The sequence below is a fragment of the Phaethon lepturus genome, unplaced genomic scaffold (genome assembly GCF_000687285.1).
Source record: "Phaethon lepturus isolate BGI_N335 unplaced genomic scaffold, ASM68728v1 scaffold1580, whole genome shotgun sequence".
Classification (NCBI taxonomy): domain Eukaryota; kingdom Metazoa; phylum Chordata; class Aves; order Phaethontiformes; family Phaethontidae; genus Phaethon; species Phaethon lepturus.
In genome coordinates this window covers 685-18,348 of record NW_010509598.1, presented here as the reverse complement: position 1 = coordinate 18,348, position 17,664 = coordinate 685, and the positions used below count along the sequence as shown (strand labels likewise).

General features: G+C 44.9%; 1 protein-coding gene across 1 annotated transcript in view; it reads left to right on the top strand.

Annotated features, from left to right (window-relative positions):
* PKNOX2 (PBX/knotted 1 homeobox 2) overlaps nt 1-15,739 on the top strand; it is a gene marked incomplete at its 5' end in the record, with an annotated part of 18,854 nt that extends 3,115 nt beyond the window's left edge. Inside the window, 8 exons of the mRNA XM_010296855.1 lie at nt 1,166-1,337; nt 4,224-4,412; nt 9,858-9,990; nt 10,066-10,163; nt 12,092-12,211; nt 14,018-14,094; nt 14,480-14,658; nt 15,359-15,739. Of these exons, the coding sequence (XP_010295157.1) occupies nt 1,166-1,337; nt 4,224-4,412; nt 9,858-9,990; nt 10,066-10,163; nt 12,092-12,211; nt 14,018-14,094; nt 14,480-14,658; nt 15,359-15,606 (1,216 nt within the window). The remainder of the gene's footprint in view (nt 1-1,165; nt 1,338-4,223; nt 4,413-9,857; nt 9,991-10,065; nt 10,164-12,091; nt 12,212-14,017; nt 14,095-14,479; nt 14,659-15,358) is intronic.
* Between the last annotated feature and the right edge of the window lie 1,925 nt (nt 15,740-17,664).

Here is a 17,664-nt window from a genome sequence, read left to right as displayed (position 1 = left end):
CTGGAATTTGCCTTTCATATCCCTGGGCTAAGCCCCGGCGGGGCTGCCGAAATTATGAAATTATTTCCCCCCCCCTCTGTTCTCCGCTCCAGCCTTGGCGAATCTTGCATTAAAGCGGGATCAGGACAGATTAAACTATAATATGCTGTGGTATTAGCGGCTGCAAATGAAGACTTAGCTGAGGGGTTTAACCCCTTCGCCTGACTCTGTCTCGGAAAAGACCAGCGGGAAGTGATTCGTAATCATCTTTTGGGACATCTTTTGGAGATAAAATGGTGGAGCAAATCCCACTGCGCTGGAATAACTGGGGTGCTGCGGGAGACCATCCCTGTAGCAGCATTTTGCATTTCTCCCCTGAAAGACTCCATAAATACTTTTTTTTTTTTTTTTATATTGCACAGCTGGAGAGGTTCTTGGAGGGGTGCACTAACTCATGGTCTTCATCCCCTTCTTCTCCATGTGCTTTGGTGTTGTACGTATATTTTCATTTTATATTGCAATGATTCAGCATCATCATTAGATCAAATTGTGGATTTGCAAGAAGAATTGAAAATCTTTGTTTTCTAAGAGTCATCTAACGGTAAGAAAGAAGTGGGATTTGACCCATCTTTTACTTTGTGCGTGTACGTGGCTGTGCTTGACGGAGGTGCAAAGAGACCTCTTGGTGGAGAAGCAACCCATGGCAAGGTCCATCCAAAAGGTGCTGCAGGCATATAGACATATGAGCTTATCCCCATCCGGTGTCTCCAAACAAGAGAGACATTTTCGGATAAAATATTACCACTGATGAGCAGGTGCTGATGTCGATCCCCAAAATGCAAAGCCACCAAGACAGCAGATGGTTCCAAGACAACCAACCTGAAGCCAAACCTTTTTGCCCATGGCAAAACATTTTGGAAATTCCAGCTTTGGTGCAATGATGGAAAGCACCAAGTTGTTGGGAGAAGTCATTGCCTGGTGAAGATGTTGAATTTTGCAATTTTTAAGGTTTTTTTTAATTGGAAAAGGTCTAGAAGGAACGCTTCCAGCACTGGCTTGGGCGTGAGGCTTGTACCACCAGGCTCTTGCAAGCTGGGAGGGACTGGATGGATGGTGTGGGGTAAAAATGGACATGAGACCTAAAACAGTGGGCATTATGGGGGGTCTTCTCCTTTGTCCTCTGCAGGCACCCACTGTTCCCGCTGCTGACTCTGCTCTTTGAAAAGTGCGAGCAGGCAACGCAGGGCTCCGAGTGCATCACCTCAGCCAGCTTTGACGTCGACATTGAGAACTTTGTCCACCAGCAGGAGCAAGAGCACAAGCCCTTCTTCAGCGATGACCCCGAGCTGGACAACCTGGTAGAGGCAGCTGGGGCTCGGCAGATGGTTTTTGGGGGTTGGGGAGAGAGTAGGGGGTGAAGAACAAGTTATGGAGGTCTACCAGCTTGGGCAGCATCCTGGGGCTCCATTTGTAGTGTTGGCCATTTTGGCAGTGCTCTCTGTAGACCTTGTGAGACCTTCTCCAGGACCTTCTCTGAGACCTTGTCCATAACGGTGAGAACAAGCCCCAGCCCAATTTTTGGTTAGTTTTCCCACAGAAATGACATGAGGTCAACGTGTTTCCTGGAAACAGCCAAGATCGATGGTTGGTGCCCCAAAACTTGCGATCTCTGCAGGAAATGCTGCTCTTCGGTGCAACATGCAGTAGTGTCTGCCTTCTTGTCCGGCACCATCTTTTTTCAAGTGTGATGGCCAGCTCTTGTCCTAGAAACAAAGCAAAATAAGAGCTTTTTCCAAAAGGGTGATGAATATCAATGGTTTGGGACACTTTGGACTGTTTCTGGTAGCTTCCCTGTCATAGCAACCGAAATTTCTTACCATACCCATTGCTGAAGACGCTTCAGAACACTCTGCTTGGGATGGAGCTTTTCTCTTGCGGGGACCTCAGGAAACATCCCCATATCCCATTATTTTGTGCAGGAAGCCTCCACATGTGGTCTCCATGGCAAGCATGTGGGTGGAAATTTTTAAGGTCAAAAGAGGCAATTTTGCCCACCTCTGACGATAGAAAAGAGCAAAACACCCTCCCCAGGGGATGTTGTGTTCCGTGAGACATGTCACAGAGGGATTTCCATCCCAGAAAAGAAGCAAAACCAGGAAATTCACAGACAGCTTTTCCCAAATATTGCAGATATCAAGGGGGTGAGTTTGTCTAATGACCAGTCATGAAAGGAAGAACAACGAGCAATGCTCATCCAAGTGCAAAAACTACCACTTTCCTAAAAAAGCAAGAAACAAGTTTCAAGATGGGTTAAAAACCCACGTCTTTTGTGCCTGATTTCAGCTCATGGAGGAGAGTTTTTCGAGATCCCTAAATCAAGAGTGTCCTAGCAGTCTGTGGCAAGCCCTCCAAAAAAATATGGGGCATGCAAAGCCTCATTTGCAGATTACTAAGCCCATTTTGCAATGTCTTATAGCCAAGAACAGAAATCGCTCTGGGATGGGTGACCAAAAAAAGCATCATTTTGGATTATTTCTGCTTTGGGACTCAACATGCATCAAATGTTGAGGTGCACCAAAAAAACCCCATTGCATTAAGTTAGATAAAAAAAAGGTGCAATGATATATATGTGTATATATACACGTGTATTTCTGGCCTATTTCTGGGACATAGCTGTATGTATATGTTCTACCCAATGCCCAGAACTTGTCCAAAAGCTGTCCAAGTTGCTCACTGTGGTTGGCCTCCATTAAGACAGATGAGATGTTTAATGTGATGCTGAAGAAGAACCATTCCTGTTGGTGGGAAGCGCCAGCTGGAGGGAATTGCGGATGAAAAAGCCTTGCAGTGCTCAAAACTCAACATTTCAACCTGTTCCTGAGCTGGCACTTTTTCCCTATTTGCAATGCTCCTTTTTTTGGTTATTTTTGGGGTGTTTTTTTTTTTAACACCACCAATTCCCTGGAAATCGGTGATGGCAAAGCAGGGATGAAAAGGCCAGCGGCATTAACTATCATTAGAATAAGAGTCATGTATTCCTCACTGCCGAGATGCACATAATTAGAAATTAGAAAAAGGTCAGATCTCACCATTATCAACTCAATCAGCTGCCGAGTGCCACACAGTCAATTAATTCAGCATCTGTATTTTTTACAACCCCGTGCACGTACGCCGTCGGACTGTAACTCTTTTATCCGGACAGATATACGGTGCAGCGGAGCAGGGACATAAAATGAGACCCTAAGCAAATGAGCTGAGATAATTGAGAGATTTATTTTTTATACATATATGTGTCAGGTCTTCTTGCCTTTGCCCTTGAATATTGACTTTCATGGCCGTTGAGCCCTGGGAGGATGATGAGAGCCAGGGCGCGACGCCTCCACCTTGCGCTTTGCCTACACCAACTGTGGAGGAGGAAAAAAAAGACAAAAAAAAAAGCCAAACAAGGCAAAAAAAGAGCATTTTACCAGCCACAACCCATCACCCTTGTTGCTCGCCAAGCCAAAATGTGCTTTCTGCATCGTGGAGCTGCCACCCGATTTTGGCCCTGGATTTTTCGTGATGCTTCCCAACCGTGGCAACTCGCAGTTTGTAAAGATGACCACTAAAATTTGCAAGTTAAAAACAGCCTTTGAAATGCAAAGACGCTTTGTTACATAAAACCGGATTTATTGCCCCGAAGTGAATAGCTGAAATTTTATATATTATGCAAGATTTCAAACAGCGGCTGTAAAACTTAAGGTTTCAGCTCGGCGAGAGGAATGTTTTATGTGTAAATTTTTTAACGTTTATGGGGTACGTTTTAATGAGGCCCAGGCTTTGCACCAGCAGCAGCTTACGGCAGAGTTGCAGCCCCATAATCTTGTTAGAAGAAGTGGCCTCTGGAGAATAACCAAACACTTTTCGACATCCAGGGCTTTGGCTTGGACTTTTTTTGGGCACAGGGAGCAATTCCCATGAAGGCAACAGTAAATTTTGTGAATTTTCACTTCTTGGGATTTCAGAGGTATGATTGATGGGGAGGGAAAAGAAATGAGGAGGTGCAGAGGGATGGGCTCTGGGATGTGTTTTGGGTGAGAATACTGATTTTCTTGGCTTTGGCTGGTGTGTTTAGAAAGGAAATGCATTTAATTCTACCATAGGGATCAGTTCCAGGTTGGATTTCGGGTGAGAATTTTTTAGGCTTTTTTCTAACACATTGAGGAAAAAACGGATTTTAACTCTGCCGTCGTACCCTTGCGTAGATGGTGAAGGCAATCCAGGTGCTGCGCATCCACCTCCTGGAGCTGGAGAAGGTCAACGAGTTGTGCAAGGACTTTTGCAACCGCTACATCACCTGCCTCAAGACCAAGATGCACAGCGACAACCTACTCAGGAATGACTTGGGGGGGCCCTACTCCCCCAACCCCTCCTCCATCAGCCTCCACCCCCAGGTAACGCCTTAAAATCTCCTATAATCACCATCATTGCATGTTGGCCAACGGGTGAGCTTGGCTAATGACGTTGGGGGGTTGCTCTACAACTCTTGTGGCCTCCTGGAAATTCATCAAAACCCATCCCCAATTTAGGAAGATAATTAAAAGTAACCCGTATCTTGCTCTTATGGTGCAACAAATGATGCTGCAGTGATTTGTTTCTTTTTTTTTTAAGTTTTTTTCGTGGACTTCTTTTCCATGGGTTTGGCAGAGCTGCAACCCCAACCAGAAATTACTGCAGCCACACTCCAAATAGGCCAGGGTGTCCCCAGGCAGCTGTTGGATCTATCCCCCAAAAGGAGGTGGGGGCGGGGGCGGCTTTTTTACGGCTTTTCAGGGCATTTTTAGGGCGGTGGAAAGGAAAGGAAAAAAAAGTGATTTTAGCAGCTCAGCTCTGAGTGCTGCAGAATTTGAAGCTCCCAACATGACACTTGTCACCACTTTCTTCCCCCAGCGCAGGGAGGGAAAAGCCCCCCCAAAAAGTTTTGTTTCTTATTTGAGTTTCCTGAAAGCACCAAACCACTTAATCATTGATCTAAAGAACCCAGCCTATCTCTATTTTTTAATAATCTCTAGAAATGGACTTATTATCCCTTCGCTGCTTTATGGTAGCATTCCTTATGATCAAAATTAGCAAGACACTTGCATAAAAGAGAACAATAATTGCTCAACGAGCATCTCGTTTGTAATTTATTAGTTTCTATTATTGTGCGTCGCCATGGCAACAGCTCGCATCCCGGGTGATGAGAGAGATGTTAGATATGGGCCGACGAAGCTCCTGGTCCCAGCAAATGGAGATGCACGTTTTTTATCAGTAATTTTCATGAAAATAATAAGTGAGGGAGTTAATGAGATGGAAAGCCGTCCTGTGGCTATTGTGATTTTTTTTCCCTCTTTTCTTTTTTTTTTTTTTTAAAGTGTTGATCTAATTAGAATGCATCGGTCAGGAAAAGTAATGAGGATTTAGTGCCTCACAAAGAGGTGGGGATCGTATCAGAAAATTAGCAGAAGTCTTTGGAAAATAATCAGGCCTATGGAGAGATACCAAGTACCTCTGATTGCTGCAAACCCAGAGCTGCCGACATTTCCCTCCGGGGCAAGACTCTAAAGTTGAGAAATTCAAGTGAGGATTTGGAGGCAGTTGCTAAATAAATGGGAAGGCACTCAGGAAAGACCCAACTGGAGAGGAGAGGCTGGCTCAGTGACTAAGGGATTTTCAGCAGGCAACGGGAGCCAAAATATTCACAGTGATAGAGCAGGGTGAGCCACCATCTCATCTGGTCACTGGATGAAGATGATGTACCAGTGATGATAAAACAGCAGATTTTTTCTAATTATCCAGCTAAGCAATGTCAAGTGCCCAAGTGCTTCGACTCATTGAGCATACTTGAGTTTGCATGGGTAAGGCTTAAAAAAAATGGGTGGAAATACTCTATATCCATCAGTGGAGTTAGAAGGGCTGGGGATGCTGAGAGCTGAAGAATCACGGGATCCATGTTTAAAAAATGGCAAGCGGGATGATTTTGCTAATTATCATCCTATTAATCTCACACTGAGGGCAGGTGAAACAGCTAAGGGGCCACTAATTTAGGAATTAAAAAAAAAAAACTAGCAATGGAAATGTGATTAATATCAATGAATGAGATTTCTCAGAAAATAGGTTTTCTCAGGGTGTAGGAGGGGCATCGATCGTTTTGTGCAGAGATACACAGGATTGGTAGTGAAAGCTAAATATTTCCATTTTTTATGAAGTTTTTTACCATGGGACAGCCTGCTTAAAACACTATGGATGTGCAATAACAAGGATGTCAACCAAAACTGAGAAAATAATGGCTGGAGCTGTGAAAATGTCATTGCAGGAGAATCACAGTTGGATTTCCCCGGTGTACCCAAAAAGGATGGCCCTTGGCTTGGTGTTAGTTGTGCTTTCTAAGATGAAAAATGCAAGAATTTCTGGAAATGCAAAAATGCCTGGAGGTGACGGAAAGACGAGAAAGCGCCCAAACAGGTGTTTCGGCTGTTGCCGAAATCTTCGCATGTTGCCAAGTCTGGAGGTGACTCCTGGTGTTGGCTAAGTTTGGGTGAAAAGTTAGGGTTTTTTCCGACGTGGTGAGCCTTCCCTGAACCTTTGTTACCTTGCAGACATTTTTCCACCCTGTTTTCTCCATCGCTTTCTCATTTTGTGCTCTGCTCTGTTTTGTGGAGGAGTTTTAGCCTTTGGCCTGCAAATCCACCAAGCAATTCACCTTCTTCCATTTCTCTTGGCTGTTTTTCACATGGCTTCATTCCTCTCCCTTGAGTCCTTATCGGACCCTTTTTAACTCCCTCTCTATTTAATGAATATTTTTTGAGTTTTTCAGACAGGGATAGGAAAGGGGAGGTGCTTGTTGCAGGGATGCTTGTTGCAGGCTAACCCAACACTTGAAGTAAATCAGTTCAACTTTCCTTCGACATCAAAGTAGCCCTCACTGTTCTCCAGTTGACTTCACTTGCAAGAAAATATCCACCACAAAGCCAATCACACTGGGAACCACAGCACTGCCAGGGACATTTAAATTGGATTAAATCTTGCATTTTTCAGCTCTCATTTTGAGCAAGAATTGCAGCAGATTGTCAATGGGCATGTTCTTCTTGTCTTCCTCCGCATCTTGCTGGTGGCTGGAGGCTGACGGTTGGGTTGGTCTGACTTGATGCAGTACTTCTCTGTAGAGATCTTAATTTATCCCCTGAATTTCCCTGTTATTTAAAGCCAACTTGTTTTCATCTCCCTCCATCCACCCATCCATCCACGAAGGAGCCTTCTGAATCCCCTTACATGAATATGAGTTTGGCCAACTCTTTCTCAGCAAACTCATAGGTTTCTTTTTTCTCCAACTAACTCCAATTTTCCACAGCTTTAACTCAAGCACAAATAAAGTTCACGAAGTGAAATTTTGTGCAATGTAATATGTACCAGGTCTTTTTCTTCATTAAAGTGATTTTTAATTCAGAGAAGCTGTGTTTTGCCATAGAAAGAAGGTTAGTGCCAAGATGCAGATCTGCAGAGACACCTAGTGATACATTTTTTACAATGAAGTTTCAAAATTGCCAGAAACATTTCAACTTCTTTGAGTGCTAAAATATAAAACACTGCAGTAAAATTGCAAGTGTAATATAATTTGGCTGGCATTTGCGATCCAAGGCATTTAGCATGCAAAAATATATTTTCTAAATCTTGGAGGCATCTATATTTATTTCAAGGCAGAGCCTCCACTTTCATTGGGTACCCTTGGTTTCACAGTGAAGTTGCAGAAACACCAACTTCTTTCATATCTTTTTCTAGTAATTACCAATATTCTGCCTTTTTGGATACCACTGAGCTGGTGTTTTGGGACAGTTTGCCTCTACGCCACCAAAAAAATGCAATTTTTGTCATCATAAAATGCTGTTGAAAATGGCTTGGACCCCTATATCTGGAAATGGCAGTTTCTTGTTCCCATTTTTCAATATCCTAAATTATTTCTTCCCAACGCACTTCCAAAAATGATCTTCTGGATGCCCTTCTTTTGGAGGAATCATAGAAAAACAAGACGGGAGAGGAAAGTTGGAGGTCCCCAGGCTAGTCCAAGTCGTTTGTTGCCCCTGGCCGTATCTGACTGCTTTTTGAAGTTCTCCAAGGACCACGTTTAGTTTTACATGAATATTTCCACTGCGTTTGTTAGCCAGATGCTTAGCAAAAGCCAAGTCCAAGTGCATGCAAAAGCAAAGAATTTTTGGTTTCTGTACGCTGAGAAGTCCTCATTTTTCAAACCAAAAACCATTTCCCCCAAAAGGCTGGAGATGGGGAAAGGATATTAAAAAAAGTACAAGTATTTTATGGTCATATTTGCATCTTTTTAAATTCATTTAGCCATGAAAATGAATCTCTGGAAGACGTTGCTTCATTTTGCTTAAAGTTACAGCAATTGCGGCAAAATTTCCAGATAAATAATACTCGTATCATCAATGGAGAGGACAAAAATAACACATGGCAGAGGCAGCGGCTGCAATGTTTTGGGGTCGGCATCACGGGAGGGGAAAATGCAGCAAGGGATTTTAATAGCAAAAGCATACAGGGAAATCAGAGTTTATTCAGAGCCATTGCACAGGCAAATCGATGGTGACTGATGGAGAAAAAGCTGATAGAAGCATGAATGTAATGGGGAAAAGCAAAAAAAAAGGACCAAAATTGACATTTCCCCCCCCCAGCAATGGGAAATGCATTGATGTGGCCACAGGGGTAGCCCAGCTCCCTGCCAAACGATGCACCCACATCATCTCTTGTTGTAAAATTAATTGATTTGTGTGTTCAAATTACCATCCCGGTAGTTTTATTGCAAGGAAGAGAGGAGCTATGGCTTTTTCCAACACGATCACATTTGCATGGGTCACGTTTTCCAGTGTCATTGCATGTCACTAGTCCAGGGAAATCCTCTTTTCTTAAGCCAAGAAATAGGTTTCTTGAAGAAAGGCACCAAAATGAAGGGCAAATGAATAAAAAGTTGAAAAAATCCCTTTTGTTGGCATTTTGTTCAACAGTTGAGAACCAGACGGACACCAGGCAAGTGATGCAGAATGGGAAAATGGGTAGAAAAGAGGGAAAAAATATTTTTATTTCAAGACATGAGTGCAGTTTTATTTCCATTACAGCTGGGTGAATTAGAGTTACATAGTTGTCTTGGGCTTATTTTGAAATGATAGTTTTCTAAATATTATTGGCATAATGCACAAAAATCCTGCCTGTCTGGGAGGTTGTGGTACATGGCCCTGAAGTCCCCCATATCCTCAATCGCGGCACCCTTCCCTTCCCAAAATGTTGCATTAAATACTCTAATAATGATTCAATTTGGGCTTTTTCCAATTGCTGCTCGCATGCAAGAGCTGCTCCAGGGCAAGGAGTTAGCTTAAAGCTGCAAGGAATGATATCAAATTGGTTATATTATTATTATTTTAATTATTTTACTATTATTCTGGCAAGGGGAAACCACAGTGCTTGCCCCAGTTTTTAGCAAGCGTTGCTTCATCCAGTTCCAGTCAAAGCACCAAAAAAAGAAATTTATAGAAAGAAGAAGATTGAAGAAATTCTTTCTTGTCTACCATGCTTTTTTTCCTCTCCTTTTTCCGTATGGGAAATAGTGGCTGCACAAAGAAGATGAAGTTGGGGAAGACGCTAAGTGGGAGCTTTTCAAAGCATAAATCATTATTTTTCCATCTTTTTTTGCAATTGCACCAAACTGAAAAATCCCTTTTTCTGTAATTTTGCCTGTTGAACCACCTAGGGGAAAAAAAAGAGGCAACGAGGTGAATTTATTGCAGGGGGAAAATTAAAACCTTGCATGTTTCTGCCACGTGTTAAAATTAATGTTTTTAATGTATTTTTTTCAGGAGATGCTGCAGAGCTCACCCGCGGCGCTGCCGCCCGCCTCTAACCCTCCGCCGGGCATTGTGGTGCCGGCGGCCGCGCTACCGCCAGGCAACTTGGCCATGAGTGCCGGCAGCAGCTCACCCGCGGTGCCAGGTAGGGACCGTGGGAAAGCTGCTGGGGGGTAGAAATACGGGGTTTCGGTACGCCCACGAGCCTTTTTTTCCATAGGTGGGACCTTGTACCAGCCCGTGACGATGGTGACGTCGCAAGGCCAGGTCCTTGCCCAAGCCATCGCCCCTGGTGCCCTGCAGATCCCCAACGCCCAGGTAAGACCTTCCCACCTCAAACTTCCATTTTACACAATATTTTGCCCTGCTGGAGCAAGCCAAAACCCCAGGTTCTCCATAAATTCAACCCTTGGAGTATCCTAAATTCCAGAGGCGGCCACCAAAATGACCAGAGGGATGGAAGACCTCTCCTATGAGGACAGGCTGAGAGAGCTGAGGGTGTCCAGCCTGGAGCAGAGAAGGTTCTGGGGAGACCTTACTGCAGCCAGCCAGGGCTTAAAGGGGCTTAGAAGAAAGATGGGGACAGACTGTTTAGCAGGGCCTGTAGCGATAGGACAAGGGGTGACGGTTTTAAACTCGAAGAGGGGAGATTCAGACTAGACATAAAGAAGACACTTTTGACAACGAGGGTGGTGAAACCCTGGCCCAGGCTGCCCAGAGAGGTGGTGGATGCCCCATCCCTGGAAACATCCCAGGTCAGGCTGGCCGGGGCTCTGAGCAACCTGCTCGAGTTGAAGATGTCCCTGCCCATGGCAGGGGGTTGGACTAGATGGCCTTTAACGGTCCCTTCCAACCCAAAGCATTCAACAATTCTATGATGTATCACGTCATATCATGTCATGTTGTTATGGTATTTATATATTATTGCCATTATATTATGTATTTGGGATCACCGGCATTGCCTGTCCCATATGGCAGTCACAGTACTCACAGGAAAGGCTCATTTTTCCTTCCTTTATGGATTTTGGGGTATTTTTTTAGCCATTTGCTATCTTTGTATTCCTTTTTTTGTCATTGCAATTAACTAGGCGGGGTTTCCCTGTGTGGCTGTACTCTTGCAATAAGTTGACAATTTGGGGTAAAAATGGATTTATAAGGACACCTTGCTATTCCCATTGGCTGCATTGCCTGTATCTCTTCCAAACCCCCATTCTCCAGGAATTTGTGAAAAAAACCATCAGTTTCTGCTAAGCCTCTTCCTGGGGGCAGGTCAGCAAAATGCAAATTTTTTTTTTTCTGAAACACCACAATTTAATTGCAGAAACCTCTTAAAAAAACAACAAAAGGGGTTTTGGAAATGGGTGGCACGTCCCTGGCAGGTTTAATGCCTGTGCAATGCTTTTTTAGATTTCTTTATTTAATATTTCACTGACACAGGCTTCAATCTTGCAGCAAAACCCTCCATGGTGGGAAAAACATGTGCGCAGGGAATATCGGGGCACGGAGAGAGCCCCGGACAAGCACCTCCGGATGCTCTTCCCGTGCCGCCGGCATGATTTATTCAGCTGGAGCCCAGGGGAATCGCAGGGACCTGCTGGCCTGATGTTTAATTCATCCAGGAGAAGTGTTTTGATGAAGAGCTGTGGAAGAAAAATTCCCTTTTTAAGTCAAGCACTGAGATTTCAGTTCAGTTCCTGCAACCTCATTAAAACTTCTCTTGCAGCAAGATGTTTATTTTTTGTTTTTCGGGGGGAAAAAAGCAAATTTTCACTCAAAAGGTGCATTTGTCCTCGTGGTGGCAAGCAGCTGGGTGAACAACACAGGTTTGCAAAGGGTTAATGAGTGGCAGGGTTTTAACCTCAGGTTTAGAGTCTTTTTTTTTGTGTGGTTTTGTTTGTTTGTTTGTTTGTTTGAAGGTAAAAGTGTTTTCCCCCTTAGCTGCACATCACAAATGGTCTTTACATTGGCACCACGGTTGCCAGTTGTGCTGGTGCCATCACAGGGAGAGAAAGCCCACTGCCCTTTGCAAAGAAGTGGCAAGAAAATTGAAGATATTACATAGAGATCTTAGGGAAAAATGGGGATTTAATGCAACTTTGGGGTATATAAAATGGGTTTTGGATGATCCCTGCAAGTGCCAGTTTTTTGCACTCGCCCCAGTCCCATTTTGGGTTGGTTTTGCTTATTTTTTGGGTTGCCCATCACTGTTTTCAAGCCAATTCTCTCCTTGATCCTCTCCTCCACAGGTGAACCTGGATCTCACCTCCCTCCTTGATGGTGAGGACAAGAAGTCCAAGAACAAGCGGGGCGTCCTGCCCAAACATGCCACCAACATCATGCGCTCATGGCTCTTCCAGCATCTAATGGTGAGCACTTCAGCCACCAAAACACCCTGCAATGCTGGGAAAAAAAAGTCAAAAAACCCGAAAAATGAACAAATCGAGGTGGTGATTTGTCTGAATTTGTATTCAGAGGCACAGAGTGGCTTTGATTTTATTTTGGGAGCATTTTGGGGATGACCGTTTTCACTGCAGGTGACAAAAACACTCCCTTAAAGCATGAAGAAGCAAACACCACCAGAGAGGGACTTCCACAAATTATTGCGGATGGGTGATGGAGCCTTTTTTTCCCAGTTAACCACTCTCAAATACCGTTTTCCAGCAAGACGGGGTGTGAAAGCTGCCCCACAGGTACGACTGCGGCACGTCGGCAATCAGTCAAAATGCACAACTGCAGCATCCCCCCATTTCTGGGGTTGGCGGTAGAGATGTAGGTAGACGGAGGGAGCTCGGAGGATGTAACCGGGATATTTCCATGCAAGAAGATTGCTCTCCCATCAGGAGGGCTGGGAGAAGGGCAAAAAGCTAAACCTCCTTCCCTTTTCCTCAATAATTTGGCCAAGAAATCACTCAGAAGCTGGTTGCAAAGAATTGCATGAGGGTCTCCTGGAAGCTGGGAGACCCCCCCCAAAGTAGCAGCAAGACAGAAAATAACAGCTTCAAGGAGCAACTTGGGGTAAAACATGACCCAGGATATGGAGCGGCAGCTGGTTGGGAACTTTCCAGCCTTTTTTTAATGGGAAATTGTGGATGTATTGCATTGAGGACAAGAACATCGCCGTGTTAGGCCACCATCCCAAGCTGCATCATGCATCTCCCTTGCTTTTAGAGGGCTGAACTGCAGGTTTGCAAGCAGAAAAGGGATTTAGAAGAGCAGAAACTAAGGAGCGATTTTCTGCTGGGTGCCAGCAGAACCCCATGGTTTGAGTTTTCCAAAATTGGATCGAAAAACTAAAAGAAATTGTTCTTCTACTGGATGGTTGGTTGGACATTTGGTCTCAGCCTGGTCCTCATGGTCAGAAGGTGCTTGGGCTTCGCTATGGGATTTCTCCATCTGGTGTCATAAATGATGTGGTTTTCAACCACCTGAGCATTGATGTTCATCATTTTCATCATCTTACTGGGCTTGGGAGTTTTGTAGCACCAGCAGGAGGGAGGAATGCTGGAAATAATATGCCAAAAATGGACATACTTTTGCCAAAAAGACCCATTTTTAACCACTTTGGTATCCCTGAGGCCCTGGTGGGACAGGAGTCTCCTCCACGCCATGACTTTGTGCAGTTTTGTCAAGGAAATCACACTATTCCGGGGGCAAACATGTCAATCGATGCTGGTGCTGGCCTGGGGCTCTGAAAAATTACCTGCGGGGCTGGTTTGGTAATAATTTCATTTTGCAGGTTGGAAAGGAGGATTTTAGCACGCGTGGGAGGAGGTTGTTGAAACTGTGTGTGCTGGTAGCCTCCTCTTCCAGACGTTTCAAGGTGTTTCACTGATGCACCTGACAAGGAATGCTATGGGTGACAGTGGGTTTTGAAGCCCAAATCCCAACTTTACCAACAACCATGACTAAAAAATTGCTAATACTAAAAAAAAAATTTTCCTTCAAGGAAAAGCCTTGGATGGAAAGCCTTGGAAAAACCCTAAGGACACCGGGGAAACCATGATGCTCCTAGATGCCACCCTTAAGCCTTACATCTTGCAAATGCAAGAAACCACCAAATCAGGCGTGGAAAAATGAAAAAAATGTGGGATTTAAAATTTTTTTTCACTGGGGGTTGCCATTTTGCACCCATGGGTTGTTATTTCACTGCCCCATCTCTCTTTTTTTTCTAGCACCCCTACCCCACAGAGGATGAGAAGAGGCAAATCGCTGCCCAAACCAACCTGACTCTTTTGCAAGTCAACAACTGGTGAGCGCATCGGTGGCCCATGCAGTCATCTTGCTGGCTTTAGAAATTTTTTCATACTTTTTTGGGGGGAACTTGGGTGGTTAGGGCCGATTTCTGGGAGATGGGCACGGGTGTGTTTAACTGACGTGTCCGTTCGCGATGTCTCGGTGCCCTCTCCTGGCAAAGCCGGTATGTAGCAGCCTCCGACTCGTAGCTGCAAAATCAGTGCAATGGTCTAACGTGGCACAGGCAAATGAAATAGGGTAAAAAATCCCAGCTTTTTGGACCATGCAGCCACTTCAGAAACGGTTTTATGTTGCAACTCATTAAATTGCTGTAACGTCTTTTGTTGTAACTCAAAATTGTAACATATCTTATTTACTCTAATGCTCTTTTCCATGGGAAGGTTCATCAACGCCCGGCGGCGCATCCTGCAGCCAATGCTCGACGCCAGCAACCCAGACCCAGCCCCCAAAGCCAAGAAAATCAAATCGCAGCACCGGCCCACCCAGCGGTTCTGGCCCAACTCCATTGCTGCTGGGGTCCTGCAGCAGCAGGGTGCCAATTCGGGGACAAATCCCGATGGTAAGGACAAACCCTGGTGGCCCCTGCCCTTCCTGGATGGGGTGGCCACACATTAAATTATGGCTAACGGCAATTAAGGATTTCTAGAGCCCTTAATGCCTCTCTGGGGCAAAACATGTTGAAGAGGTGGCCCACGAAGGAAGGACCTTCCAGTTGGCCATCACTTGGCATAGAAACAGCCCTCAAGGATCACCCGCCATGGGGCATCACTTGGGATATCTCCTGAGGTGCTGGGGAGGAGGTAAAGGGGGACATGGGGAGAGGAAACAAAATGAAAAGATGATGAAAAGATGAAGGTGAGATGAGAAGACAGATGAGACAAGATGAGGAAAGAGATGAAGACAGAACAGATGATGAAAATGAAGAGGAGTAGGAAAGATGAAGAGAAGGCGAAGGGAGCAGAGATGAGCATGGACCACACAAGATGAGGAGAGGATGAAGGGAAGGGGGAAGTAAAAAGATGAAGGGAAGATCTGCCCAATGAATTTAGGCATCTCCTTGCTCAAAAATGAAGGTTTCTCGTTATTTGATGAAGATACATTAGCTAAAAAAAATTAAGGGTTGGACCTTGGGGCATGGCTGGGGCACGCTACAGGGTGCTCTGTCCAGGTACAGCTTTTTGCTTGGTTTATTCTTGGTTTATGCACTTTTTGTCCTTTTCACCCTAGCTGGGGAGTCCTTATTTATATTTTTTTTTCAGGCTCGCTCAGCATGGACAACCTGCAGCCCCTCTCGTCAGCCACGGCCACCATGGCCATGCAGCAAGCCATGCTGGCGGCCCACGACGACTCCCTCGATGGCACTGAGGAAGAGGACGAGGAGGAGGAGGATGAGGATGAGATGGAGGAAGAGGAAGAAGAGGAGGAAGAGCTGGAGGAAGAGCCTGGTGGCCTCCCAGCAGCACCCGGTGCTGACCTCGGCTTGGACCACAGTGACTCGCTGGAATAACTCCTCCTGCGCCCTCTCCAAATCAGTGACAGCACCGGAAACAGAATTCCCCCCCAAATGCCAAAAAAACCCGGCAAGAACAAAAACAAAATTGGTGAGAAAAAAGCAAATTGGAGGTGGATGCCCCAGCTGCACACAGGAGCGTGGGGACCTCCACGTTGGCACGTGGAAGTGAAGGACACATGTTTACAAGGCACATATTGTGGCCAGTTTATTTTTTTTTTCAGGTTTTATTCTTATTTTCCCCCTTTTCCCTTCATTTTTGGTAAGAAAAAGCGTTTTTAGGGGAAGCTGTTTTCCCCACGTGATGCTCAGATGCTGTTGGGCAACACCGGGTTTTCACCGTGGGCCACTGCATCCATCACTTGGATTTCTTGGTGCAAAAAAACCTCAACCCCAGGACTGACGCTTTTGGGGTTTTCCCCCCAAAAGAGGATTCACAGGCATAAATATCGGCACATGGGGAAAAAAACATCATCAAGTGCAAATTCTGCTTCAGGTTGGATCTGAGGAGGGTTTCACACTCTCGACCTACTGGATTGCCCAAACCTCCTTGTTTTGGCCCCGATGCTGCGGCCATTTGGTGACTCTGGACTCAGCTTTCCGGAAAAGGGAGGAATTCCCCCAAATCCTTTAATTTATGTGCTAAAACCCCATCGAATCTGGAAAAAAACCCACCCCATCCTCGTCCTTTAAGGGCTGAGACTGGATGCAGAGTTGGGGCAAAGGCTGCCGGGAGCAAGGTTTTCCCAGGACGTTTTGGCACTGAGTGAGGAAAAAATGGGGAAAGAAATGGGTTTAAAAATGCAGATTTTCACCCAAAATTGAATGGCAACCCCCAGGATTCACCTGGGTGGAAGGAAATTCAATATTGTTGCTGGAAAGATGGTTTCTCCGTGATATTGTCTACCCGTGTGGGAAAATGGTGGAGTTTTACCCCAAACAAGCCGTGGGGTGCCTCTGCAAAAAAACAATGTATTTTGTTTTTTTTTAAATGCTAGCAAAAGGGTGAATTTTGCCTTAAAATGTGGGGCAGGGGGAAATGCAAAAGTAAACCCGGGTGATGCGGGGCAAAAATAATAAAGGAATTTCCTTCTGCGGGTTCTTCCTGTAAAAATGCAGGTTTCTGTAAGAAGGATTTTTTTTGCGGCTTTTTGCCGGTTTTTGTCCTTTTTTTTGTTTTGGCTCTTCAAGAGTTGAAGAAAAAAACCCCCAACGAGCAGCAGCTGGGGTTAAAAAAAATGATGCAATGGGCAGAAAAGCCTATTTTTCGATACTGATCTGGCGTGAATGTAATCTGTAATTTCATAAAGGATTCATTGTAATTTAGTATTAATTAATGGCCATTTATTATAAAGTGCTACGAGATGAGGTTTCGCAGCTGTATTTTATTGGCAGCTTCTTCCTGCGAGGGCAGACACCCCAAAATGGGGGAATTTCTCCCCTAAATGGGCCAAACTCCCCTCAAATAGACGAACCGGCCCCAAAATGGGTGAATTGACCCAAATCTGCAAGTCACGTGGCACAAATAGGATTTATACTTCCAAAAAAGCAAAAGTAAGCGATGCCCCCCCCAAATGACCTCCAGTGTCATTTTAGCCCAAAATGAGTGATGCATACCCCCTCTAAAATGAGTGATTGCCCCCCAAAAGGAATTATGTTACCCAAGTGGGGCAATTCCCCCAAAATGAGTGACGCTCCCCCAAAACGGCACAACTCCCTCCCAAAATGTGAGATGCTCACCCCAAAATGAGTTATGTTCTCCAAAAATTAGTGATTCTCCCCCAAAACGTGATTATTCCCCAAAATGAGTTATATTCTCCAATAATGAGTGATGGTCCCCCAAAAGAAGTGACCCACCGCAAAATAGGTAATGCTGCCACAAAATGTGTTATGTTCCCCAAAAATGAGGGATGCTCTCCGAAATTAAGCGATCCTTTTGGAGTGGTGCCCCAAAAATGACTGCCTTCTCAAAACCATGATGCTCCCCAAAATGTTTCTGCCAAATGAGCAATTCTCCCCCAAAATGAGCAACAGTCCCCAAAATGAGTTGGTGTT